Genomic DNA, 12,619 nt, shown 5'->3' with positions numbered 1-12,619 from the left:
ATTGAATGCTCAGCTACTTATATATGCTGTATGCTATTTATTAATAGACTAAAGGGACTTAAGCTTTGTGAAATTAGAAAAATGCCATTTTCATTCATATGGACTGAATAAATTTGGTCTGTTTCTAAATGATGGTATTGTGCTTCTTCTACAAGTGATCTTAATGTATAGACTAAGCCTGAAACCTATATAACTACCAATAAATCAATTAGAATTTCTTCCAGGGCCGGGCGGTGGCGCTGGAGGTAAGGTGCCTGCCTTGCCTGCGCTAGCCTAGGACGGACCGCGGTTCGATCCCCCGGCGTCCCATATGGTCCCCCAAGAAGCCAGGAGCAACTTCTGAGCGCATAGCCAGGAGTAACCCCTGAGTGTCACAGGGTGCGGCCCAAAAACCAAAAAAAAAAAAAAAAAGAATTTCTTCCAGTTGAGCTTTTAACTGAGATTTACAAAACTCAACACATCTTCCACACTTCAAGATACATTTCCATACTATATGCAGCATCAAATACAGTCTCCATCAGGCAGGGCATAGGATTCCCCTCCAACCATACTATCCCTTTTAAGTTTAAAGGTCTGTTTTCTTTCAATTTTGTTTTGGACACCTGGCAGTACTTGGTTCCCAACTGCTAATGTCAAAGTATGTTTTAGGGTTTTTAAATAATAATTGGGTCCTGTGCACAAAACTGTTCTAGGTGTCCCTTATCCTCACCAAAACACTTATTTTAGCAAATGTAACCAGGATTAACTTTACACTGCTGCCTTTTGTTTGGATAGTAGCCTCAGCTCCCTAATTTACTCCCAAGTCTACTCTTGCAATTTAGAATAACTGCAGAAACCTAATAAATGGAGGATGTATGCAGGTATACAATCTAGAACTAGAGGCCATCCACATTACTGTTTACGTTAGAGATGCCTTTTACCTTTTTTGGGGTGACAAGGTATGCTCGAGACCCCACCTTCACGACTAAGCCTTCCAGTTCCACACATCACACTGTAAGTGCTTTTTGGGATCTTGTAGCAAACGTGGATAACTTTCATGCAATGCAAGAAAGAAAACACCCTTAAGAGCCAGCAAAATGTAGCATACTATGGAAACCCTAGCATCTTTTGGAGGTACTTTCTGAAAATTTTAGTCTGTCCTGTGGCAAAAGGTTATTTTAAGAAACTTCTCAATTCTGTATTATGCTTCATTTGCCAAAGGACCAACCTAGCCTGTATCTCCAGTTCCCCAATGTGGTTACAATTATAAACCTCATGGAATGTTTGATTCCACAAGGGTGCATTCAGAATACAATTGCCTGTCATATCTACCCATTACCTCACAAAATCAAAGATTGCCAACTGATCAAAACCACCATAGCCAGTTTGATCATGGTAGATAGTGAGATACTTATGGTATTGGTGGAATGATCCTTGCTAGGCGTGGCCCCAACTTAAGGGGTAAGAGGGAAAAAAGTAGGCCAAGTTGGCAGCAATGTAACTCATCAAATGACAACCAGGTTAAAACCAAAGCAACCAGGATGAAAATGAGCACAAGAATCAAGCAAATATTCACTCAATTAAACTTTATTCATGATACATTGCCCTCAAATACCAACTCTTGATTTGTCTTCATAAAAGATGTTTAAAACTGGATCACTTGTCCCTGTAAAAGAATAGAAAAGTAATTATTTACTGTGCAGAGTAGTTCTGTTCTACTCCATCAATAAAGGAAATCTCCATTCTTTTCCCCATGGCAAAACCAGCTCCAGAAAACTTTTTAATTGGGCATGGAGGCAAGGTGTTTGCCTTTTATGCAGAAGATTGATGGTTCGAATCCCAGCATCCCATATGGTCCCCCCCCCCGAGCCTGCCAGAAGCCACTTCTGAGCATAGAGCCAGGAGTAACCCCTGAGCGCTGCTGGGTGTGACCCCAAAACCAAAAAATAAAAAAATAACTTTTTAATGTAGAGATGCTCTCCTCTCCAAATAGAAATGATCATACCTCCCACCCATAAGCATACCTTTCTCTTTTTATCTCCCCCCAGTTCAAAATGCTTGCATCTCTTAATGGCCAGCATTCTCTTAGATCTGCAGTTGGGCTCAACACACTCAAGCCTCAACACAATCTTCTTTGTAGTTTTTGCCTGGAAAAAGTCACAAATCACAAGATTCCTTAAGTATGACACTTGCATATGTACTCCTCAAGTTAAGTTTCATTAATAGCTATTTACATATTGTCTCTAGCCAGGAGAAAACAAACGTAAGCTGGGCTTCGATATTTTGCACTTCATGTTATAGGACTAATTATGTCATCTCAAGATACATTGCTCATGATTAGGTAGTTAGAATTCTGCTGCTAGTTTCTGATCCTCAAACTTACTCCGAACTGTTCCACTGTTGGTCACAGTGGTAGTCAATACAGAGAACCTTTCTAAAGTAATTCCTGCTAATATATATTTCTGAAGCAATAAAAGCCAGCTAAAAACCTGAACTAAACTAAGTTACCTGAACGTGAAGAGGCAATTAATTTTCATTTGCCCTTCAGATTGCCCCTAAATGAACACTAGTCATTACTTTGTAAGCAGTTTAGCTGCCTGAAAAATCACCTAAGGCAGAAAACAGCCTACAAAGAACAATAGATCTCAAGTCATTGGAATGTCTTAATAGCTATAAACAAGAGCTTAGGGGCTTCATAACAGGTAGCTGATGTTCAGCCTTCTAAGCTGTATGAGAAAAACTGTAACCAAGAGCTACTAACGTATTCACATGTTTGTTCTCCAAACAAAAGCAGGCAAGGGCCAAAAAAATACAGTAAGGCGGGCGTTTGCCTTGTATGCAACCCACCCAGATTCCACCCCTGGCATCCCATATGGCCCAGAGTGCAGATGCAGGAGTAACACCCACAGGATGTGGCTCCCAAAACAAAACCAGAGACCAAGGGCTGAGAGATAAAATACAGACACGTAATTTATATGCTGCAGGTGTAGGTTCAAACCACATAACTATGATGGGCCCCAAGTCCACTGTGTATTTATCTCCAGAACAGTATAAAAGTCCCAAGAACACTGCCAGAATTGAGCCCTGAGCCTAAATATGCTAACAACCCCTTCTCTCCCAGATAGAAAAAGGCAGTTTAGAATTGTAGACTAAAACTCATCTCTGAGCCAGTGTAATAACTTAGCAGTGATGCATTTGCCCTTGCACGTGGGTGACCCGGGTTCGATACACTTCCCCAAGCCTGCCCTGAAGGCCATCGGGTATAGCCCCCTAAAATAGCCAGCCCTACACAAATTCACTCGGGGCCCATCACAAGTTAGAGCACAGCAGCTGAATACTGGGCGGCCCTAACCTCAATTCACCTGGGCAAGACTTCTATTTTAAGACACGAAGTAACAAAAGCGGCCTTTACAGAGTAATTGAGTCAGACTAAATACCACTCACCTTTTTCCGGAAAATTGGCTTAGTCTGCCCTCCATAGCCACTCTGTTTCCGATCATAACGCCGCTTTCCTGAAGAACAAAAAGTGACGTCTCAAGTTACGTTCTGCACCACAAAGCCACGCAGAAAGTCTTGTGGGTTTTCATCGTTTTAGCTCGGGCTTTCTAGCAGAAACAAGGCGCAACCTTCAACCGAAAAAGGAAGCTAGATCCGCAAGTGTGCAAATGCCACATCAGAAAGAAATATGGCCGTCTTACCCTGGGCATACAGAGAATCCTTGCCTTTCTTGTACTGTGTGACTTTGTGGGGCTGATGCTTCCCACATTTCTTACAAAATGTCCGGCGGGTTTTCGGGACGTTCACCTAGGAAATAAAAGCATGCCGAATATGCAATTGTTACCAATCACAAAATCGCACAACGCCCTTGCTGATTCAGTTGAAGCTAAAGCAATCCACTCTTAAGCTAACAAACGGGGTTCAGAAGAATCCCAGGCCCTTCAAGCCGACTCCCCTCTCTCTGGAGCCCGAAAGTAAAGATCGTAGTTATCCCGCCCCCGCTAAATCGACCTCTCCGATCCCATCTCGTCCATTTCTACTCCCTGCGGCTCAAACGCCCCAATATTGGCGTGTTGGGCGCAATAAGTCAAAGCAGTTGCCCGGATCTTTCTCACGATTACACCAAGCGAGGCAGTGAGGAAGATTAAAGTGGATACTGTCGGCCGCCCTCCCCAAGCTCCTACCATGCTTGCGAGCGCAGAAGCCGCGAGGAAAGGAAGGCCCAAGCCGGAAGCGGAAGTATATAGGCGGTTCTTGCTCGCGGTTCCTCATGGGAGTTGGTGGGAGCGATCATAGAGTGTCAGGCTCTCCATGCTAGAGTGTCAGGCTCGCTATGCTAGAGTGTCAGGCTCTCTATGCTGCGCCCCCAGGCGGCCCAGAGGACTCGATGGAGCACCAAGGTCCTAGCGTAAACGTCTCAGCAGGGTCAAGCCAACAGATTTCATTTTCTCCGTTCCTCTTCCACCTCAAGGACAATGAGAACCATTGTCAGTGAACTGCTCAAGTCTTAGACGGGACAATGAATTTGCACATAGTTCATCCTTCTACTCATACTTATTTGTAATGCCTTCTGTGTAGGTGTCCCTTAGTGAGGGACACAAATAACCATACCATAAACTACACTGCAGTAAAAGGAACACTAAGGAACAATGGCGTGCATTAAAGCAGCACCCTTTTGTACCCATCCGCTTTGTCTTCTTATTGTGACAACGAGCAGGGCTCTTATACGTATGCTTATAGATCGGACACTTCGTTTTGGCACAGGTGCACACAACTCTGTTCTGGATTATATATCATAGCACTCCTAATTTGCAAGGCAAGTTCTTTACCACTGAGTTTCCCTGAACTCTAAGTCCCTTTTTATTGAGGGGGCCTGCTTGAGGCTCTGAAAGTTCACTATAAAATTGTTCATCTTGGGCAGTAGGACGTTAGCTTTGCACGCAGCAATGCAGGACCGACGTGGGTTCGAATCCCAGCATCCCGTATGGTCCCCCGAGCCTGCCAGGAGTGATTTCTGAGTGCAGAGCCAGGAGTAACCCCTGAGTGCCGCCGACTGTGACCCCCCCAAAAAAAAACCCAAACAAACAAAAAACCACCAAAAATAAAATTGTTCATCTTATGAAATGGCAGTGATCAGCTACGAGACAAAATATCCAGCAGCTTTTCTCTTCCCATCACACCTGACTGAAAGCATGTGGTAAATTTCAAGAAAGTCTACCAAAGAAAGACTACACTACAGGATACTCAGAGTATTTAAAATGAGTTTTCTAATAAAATCTTGGCAGTAATCCCAAGGAATAGCTAATATTTTACCACTTTAATAATGAAATCGAGCAGAATAGTAAACAATGTGTCCAAAGTGGACACTATTTATAGGGTTAGAAATGCTTCAGAGTCTGAATTATTCTTTTGTGTTTTGGGGGTGGCACATTCAGCAATGCTCAGGGCTTACTTATGGAGTTGCACTCAGGAATCACTCCTGGAGGTGCTTCGGGGGGGGGGCATACGGGTTGCAGTGGATTGAATCTGAGTGGGATACATATAAGGCACATACTTTACCCACTGTCCTATCTCTCTAGCCCTAGAGTCTGAATTATTCTTATAGTCTAATAATTAAAATAGTTAGCAATTATTGTGCCTTTATGCCACTATCCCAGTATGCCAAACTCTTTTAGGGGTTGTGGGGACAGTTCAGGCCATGAGCACTGGTAGTCAGACCTTACTTCTGACTCTGCACTCAGGGATCACTCCGAATAGGGCTTGGAAGACCATATATGGTGCTAGGGATTTAGCCCAGGTCAGCTACAAGCAAAGCAAGTGACCTCTCCACTGTATTATCATTCTAACTCCTTCCAGGTATTTTTCTAACCACTTTATATAATACCTCTTTTAACTGTAGCAACAGCTACAATTTTTAGTATTTAACAGGCTAAAAATCTAAGGTACAAGAGTCTTCAAATGTGCTTACCCAAGTCCTATTTTATGGGGCTGTAATTTGATACCAATCTAAAACCACAGCTTTGCCCTTAACTACTATATCTCAGGGGAAATACAGAAGTATCTGCAGCACAGAAGATAGTGAAACTGGATAAGGACAGGATTAGGGGCTTGGGAACGTAATAGCCTGACGCTTCTGTCTTTATAACCATCCAGTGGCAAACATGGGTTCTGAACTGATTCTTATTATCCTCTTTTGTTGGCATATAATATTTCCACACCAGCATCAAATCCCATTTCCAGTGCTCTCATACTCTGTTATTCCCTACACTCTCCAACCAACCTTCTCCACCTCCCACCTGAAGCTTTGGCGGTCACATTAAAGTTTGGTGGTTTCAGCTTAAATCTCATGTTTTCAGTGTTGTTGAGTCAGTGCTTTGGATATAGAGCTATACTAGTCTTTCCAGCTTCCCAGTTATAAGCGATGCCCAGACCTCTGTTCCCCCATTACTTCCCCTAACTTCTTCCATCCCATCTTGATCTTTTTTCTTCCCTATCATTTTCCTCCCTAGCCTCTTGGTTTAAGAATGATCTAGATATCCACCCTTATTACATTACATCTCATAATACAGCTATTTTATATATCACAGAGAAGTGAGATCATCCTGTGTTTGTTTTACTTCTGGCTTAGTTCACTCAACATGATATCTTCCAGTTCCAACCGGAGTTGCAGCAAATTACATAATTTTATAGTCCCTTGCAGCTGCTTAGTATTCCATTGTGATCATCCTCTTTTTTTCAATAGTCTCTGTGAATGAAAATTTAAAAATAGCATACCCATTACCTGCTACATTTTCTAATAGTTTCTTTGCCAAAAGCCAGTCTTTTATGCCACTGTTAGTATTTTACAGGCTAAAAAACTGAGGCTAACCCAAGCCCTACAGGTGGATATTTTATGGGGCTGTAATTTGATACCAGACAATCTAATATTACAGCTTTGCCCTTAACTACTACCTATTACAGAGAATGCAGTAATATCTGCAGCACTGAATATAGTAAAAAGAATAATTTAGATAAGGGCATAGTCATTTCACAAAATATTTTCCTTCTCTCCAAGTTTTAGACACTCTTCCAAGAACCTGCATTTGACGGCTACACCTGGTTATTTTAGTAAGGGCTTAGGAGTTGCTACTGGTGGTGCTGGGGATAACTGTGGAACAAGGTATAAAACTAGGATCAGTTTCTTGTAAGGTTAGTGATTTAACCCCTTTGTTGTCTTTCTGCTCCCTCTGGAGGTTGTGATGTAACATGAACATATGAAGCAATGAACATGATCCTTCTTAGTTTAATTTACTGTGGTTCTATCATTCCTCATGTGGAATAGCTTTGATTTTCATCTTTTTTTTTTGTGGTTTTTGGGTCACACCCGGCAGTGCTCAGGGGTTACTCCTGGCTATCTGCTCAGAAATAGCTCCTGGCAGGCACGGGGAACCATATGGGACGCTGGGATTCGAACCGATGACCTCTTGCATGAAAGGCAAACGCCTTACATCCATGCTATCTCTCCAGCCCCTTGATTTTCATCTTATTCACCAATGATGGGTTCTATTTTGGACATGCACCTATTTATTAATTTCTCCTAATATAAGTCATTCAGAACTGGGTGTCTGACTCTTAATATGGTCTGGTGCAGAGTAGTTCGCCTGTTCACTTTCCTTTGTCACAGATTACCTTGACCATTTTATATCTACGTTTTCCTCAAAAGTCATTAATAAAAATGTTGAACAGGATAGTATGAAAAATAACATAGGTGATATTGGTGAGGTGGCACCAGACCATTATTAGGGTGTTGATCTATTATTAGGGTATATTTCTGTTATTAATATCAAAATGTTAAGAGTATGATCATGAGCAAAAGGTAGAAAGCACCAAGGTGATTTGTCTTCCTTCTATTGTCTTCCTAGCCCTTGTTAATAAAATAGGGTAGGACAAAACTTATCCACTTGTGCAGATATGAGGATTATTATAGACTATCCTAAAATGCTTTTTAAAATAAGTTATGCTGTCTTCAAATTTTTGTTGAACTTCTAACAATATCTGTGTTCTTTACTTACTTTAAGTTGCTGCATCTGGGGGAAGTGTCTGTGCCTGATATATCTCTAGATAACCATGTCAGCCATGGTGGGTTCTACTACTATTCTGTACTTTTCTGAGAAAATCCTCCAGGAGAAAACTACTGCTGTAATAGATTCTAAGAGGTGACTGATGAAAATCAGGACTTCAGCATCATACCTAGTCTGATTTATGGATATACAGATATCAAATGAAAGTTATGTATTAATAGTTAATCCCTGAGACCAAATCTTAACTGAAGAAAATCAGCATTCACAGAAAATGGGGAAGACACAAGTCTTTGTGTGGGTTTACATTTAGACATTTTTATCTGTAGAAAGAAAAAGTCCTTCTTAGAAAATGACTCAGCAGGAGGAAGTCTTGTCATTACCTCTGTCAGGTTCTGAATTTTGGGGTCCCTTAGCACTCTCTATACTTCGCTATAAAGTTTATGCAGTCTCGAATTTCCTCTGCCTTAGAGGACAGGAGATTTCTTTAATAATACTCTTCCTGGACTGGAGGGATGGGAAAAAAGCTGTAGTGTACACTTTGCATACCAAAGCCCTAGATAAAGACCCCTGGCACAGCTTGGTCCCCTGAGCACCAGGCCAGAATTAGTTCTCAAACACCACTCACTTTGGCTCCAAACTTAAATAAAGACATGTTTCCCTAACTGCCCCATTATTCTGTTTCTGTCAGTTTAAAATTTCTTCTCTTTGCTCCAAGTATCCATTCCTTGTGCTGACTGAATCCCTGGCTCTGCAGGTATGTTCAATGATGTCCTGGGACTGCTCTATCTAATGGCAGATCATTGAGGCGTAGTGGTCCCAGTGACACTAGAAAGGATTCTTTCAGGGTGGACTTAAGATGTCAGAAGTTCCCAAGCAAATGGGGGGACAACTTGAGGGTGGGGGTTGAATAGGGACAGCAGCAGGGAACCAGATACCATGCACCATGCTGCTGAGAAAAAGAAAAAATATCATTGGGTTAAGTCAGGAAACAAAAAAGGGAACCGGGTGGCTGTACAAGGGTGGGGTTTTCTCAGACAGTCCTTCCTCTCTGGACTGTAAGAATATGTCTCCAAGCCCAGTGTCTTCTGAGATCGAGTCCAACGTGGAAAGTCCTGGCATCTCAATGCATCTGGGAAGCTTCCTGCATTAAGTCAGGACTGAGGTGGGTCTGGGGCTTGGTAGGGCTGGGCAGCCACAGGAAGGACTTTGCATGGGACCCCTGAAGGTCAGAGAGAAAGCATGGCTGGGACCATTTAGTCTGCTGGCAAAGGAGGTTGGCAGAGAGTCGGAATGTCTTAAGCACAAGGTTCTAGTAGTACCTTCTGATCATGAGAAGGGCTGTAAGGGTCCTTTTCTGAGTAGGGCTGTAGGTGGGGTGGGGGTGGGGGGTAGGGAACAAGAACAGAAAGTGACACGCAAAGGAACAATCTGAATAGATTACAAATGTTGGAAAGAAACATTTGTCTGCAAAATTTGACCTAAAATAAATATTACCAGTGGTAGTACAGTAATAATAAGCCATTGGGTAAGACAGTGCTTGAACATCCAAGATGTACACTTGTGAGCTTTACATCTCAGATGTTCAAGCCCTGTCTTACCCAATGGCTTATTATGTTACCATTGCTAAAAATGTGCATGCCTATCTTCTCTTGCCACCATCCTTTCTGCTCCTTTACTCCTCTTTTTTAATTAATTGCTTTATTTAAGCACTGTGGTTACAAAACTGTTCATTGTTGGGTTTCAGTTATAGAATGTACACCACCCTTCACCAGTGCACCCCTCCCGCCAGTGATGTCTCCCTTTTCCCTCCCACCCTCTCCTGTCTTTAGGGCAGGCAATTTGCTTCTCTCTCTCACTCTCTCTCTCTTTCCTTTTTGACACTGTGGTTTGCACTATTGTTAATGGAGGGGTGCCTTGCATGTCACTTTCTTCCTTTTCAGCATCGAGTCTTGTTCATAGTGATCAGTTCCAACTATCAGTGTCATAGTAGAACTTCTCTCCATCCTCCTTTTCTTTACAGTTTCCTTTATTTTGCTCACCGTCATATATCTTGGAATAAAGTGCGATTTTAATAACTGTTGAATTACGGTACATAAACTTTAATTGCCCCTTTCTTCCCTTTCATTTTCCCCTTACTTACTATCTTGCCAAAGGATTGTAGTGAGCAGTATATTAAATCAATATACGGCTTTTTAAAACAAGGCCAGGCAATAAGAAGAGCTGTAGCTTAGTGTCTTCTGATTTTTATTTAATCAGAGACCTGGCAGGGTACTCAGAGTGCTTGCCTAGAACAAAATAGTGTGGAATTTAAAGTTAAATGGGGAAAATTATTAACATTATTATAAAAATTAAATAACATAAAAGGGAAGTGTCAAAGAAATAGCACATCAGATAAGACAGTTGCCTGGCATGCAGCTGACCCAGGTTTGATCCCCAGCTCAACATATGGTCTCCCAAGCACCACCAGAAGTTATCTCTGAGTACAGAGCTAGGAGGAAACTCTGAAGCAGTATGTGGTACAACATTCCCCTCCTAGATAAAAATAAAATAAAAATAAAGTGATTGTAGACCTTGAATCTATCCTTGAATGGGTTTATGGACCTCCAGATGGAATACCAGTCCAGTTTCTCTGCCTCCCAGACATTTCTAGAAGTAGGGAAAGCAACAAAACCCAGAGACTGGGAGTCTGTCCAGCTCAGTACTGTCGTCTGTGCCATTTAGTTGTGTTCTAGTTCTGCTCCCTCTATCATTTTGCATGCCAATATCCTGTACCAAGTGTACTGTAACCACACTACAGGTTCCATAAAACAATGTCATATATTTGAAAAAACAATGTCACCCTCTATTTAAGCCACCAAAAGCAAATAATTATGAACACATCCTACCAGAAAAAGATCCCTGAGGGACAGTGTTTTTCCTTTTATTCGGAATCCTTTAACTAATGGCTTGTGTTTAAATTCAAATTTCTGTTGTTTATACCTATTGATGGGTTTGCTTAGAATCCTTTGTAAAAGGATTCAGTGAGAAATAATGCAATAATTCATCCAATTCTAATGTCTTAATGAATTTTTGGAGCCACTCCTAGTGATGTTCAGGGTTTACTACTGGCTCATCGCTCAGGAATAACTCCTGAAGGTACTTGGAGGACTATATGGAATATGAGGGATCGAACCCAGGTCGACTACATTCAAGGCAAACACCTAACCAGTTGTACTATTGCTCTGACCCATTTATGCAATTTTAAATTATCCTCACTATAATTTACTATTTCCATTTCAGTAAATTTGCTATTGCAAGTTTCCTTTCGGTGGACTAGACCAATACCAGGAAGTGATTTAGATATAAGAGAAATAAATGGCATTAGAAAAGCAATGCGATATTCTCCAAAGAGCCATCACATATCTGTTCCTGTTGCCAAGTAATGACAGAGTTCTTTTTTACAAACTCCAGGAAATAAGGGAGAATTAGATATTTAGTAGGTCAGGGTTCAGTACAAAACTAGATAACTTGACCTAATTTCTCCCAAGCTACTTGGCTATTTAAATGGAGCCATCGGAGTATGGTTGAGCAACAAGTCCTCTGAGGACACTGAAATAAATGGTACAAGTGCAACTTTTAATTTTGTTGGAGATTCCTGGGTACAGAATGATAGTGTTCAGAGAGCACTGAAAACACAGAAGCCACAGTACCACGCTTTAATTCCTCTCTGAGAGCCTTACAGTTTTTTTTTTTTTTTTTGGTTTTTGGGCCACACCCGGTGGTGCTCAAGGGTTACTCCTGGCTGTCTGCTCAGAAATAGCTCCTGGCAGGCTCGGGGGACCATATGGGACACCAAGATTCGAACCAACCACCTTTGGTCCTGAATCGGCTGCTTGCAAGGCCAACGCCGCTGTGCTATCTCTTCGGGCCCAAGCCTTACTGTTAATGTTGCTTTTTTGAACCTAAAAGAGAAGCTCATATCACCATGTTACCTCTCCTAAATGAAAATAAACTATATAGTCTATAAGCTCACCTTCAGAAGAAGGAAATACTTGAGTCAAGAGAAGTTAAACCGCGTGCCAATTGGAGGTTAGAATAGACCAGAGTTTAAGATCATTGACTCAGTTGAATATAATAGTTAAAATAAAAACAATACACAATGGGGATAGTGTGTAGTAAAAGCAGCATATCCTAAAGAAACAAAATAAAAGAGGAGTAGTGAAAGAAAATTCCCCCAAATTGTTCTTTTGTGGTAGAAATTAGTACAGTGTTTCTGGAAACTATTTTGCCAATATGTAGCGAAGTGCCAAATGCACACATGTTTTGATGTGGTAGCTGGTGCGTATATAAAGATGCTAATATCATGGGGGAATAATCAATAATAATGCTAAATAAAAACTTTAAATATTTTGGGAGAAAGATGTTTGGATGAGTGGCTAATGTTATAAGAAATAGGCAAATTATAAGTAGAATGTGTGATAATGATCTAATTATGATCCCAAACCAATTTTCTTGGACTTTTTAATTAAACCCTTTCATTTATTTTGATTAATAAATTTTATCCTCTCTCCATCCATTTTCCCTGGTCATCACATGCCTAACTA

At 41.4% G+C, this 12,619-nt stretch overlaps 2 protein-coding genes across 2 annotated transcripts in view; one reads left to right on the top strand and one right to left on the bottom strand.

The window, feature by feature from the left end:
* Positions 1–1,416: 1,416 nt before the first annotated feature.
* Positions 1,417–4,270, bottom strand: RPL36A (ribosomal protein L36a). The gene is given in 6 exon segments (XM_049766927.1): positions 1,417–1,432; positions 1,939–2,126; positions 3,424–3,491; positions 3,678–3,783; positions 4,161–4,201; positions 4,204–4,270. Coding segments are annotated over 6 exon segments (486 nt in total).
* A 4,884-nt stretch (positions 4,271–9,154) lies between these two features.
* Positions 9,155–12,619, top strand: part of BTK (Bruton tyrosine kinase) — a 55,419-nt gene continuing 51,954 nt past the window's right edge. The window contains exon 1 of the mRNA XM_049766608.1: positions 9,155–9,198. The gene's annotated coding sequence lies outside the window, so the exon portion shown is untranslated. The remainder of the gene's footprint in view (positions 9,199–12,619) is intronic.

This window comes from Suncus etruscus, chromosome X (assembly GCF_024139225.1).
Source record: "Suncus etruscus isolate mSunEtr1 chromosome X, mSunEtr1.pri.cur, whole genome shotgun sequence".
Taxonomy (NCBI): Eukaryota; Metazoa; Chordata; class Mammalia; order Eulipotyphla; family Soricidae; genus Suncus; species Suncus etruscus.
The sequence above is the reverse complement of the archived record's forward strand: the minus strand, read 5'-3'. Positions and strand labels throughout refer to the sequence as shown.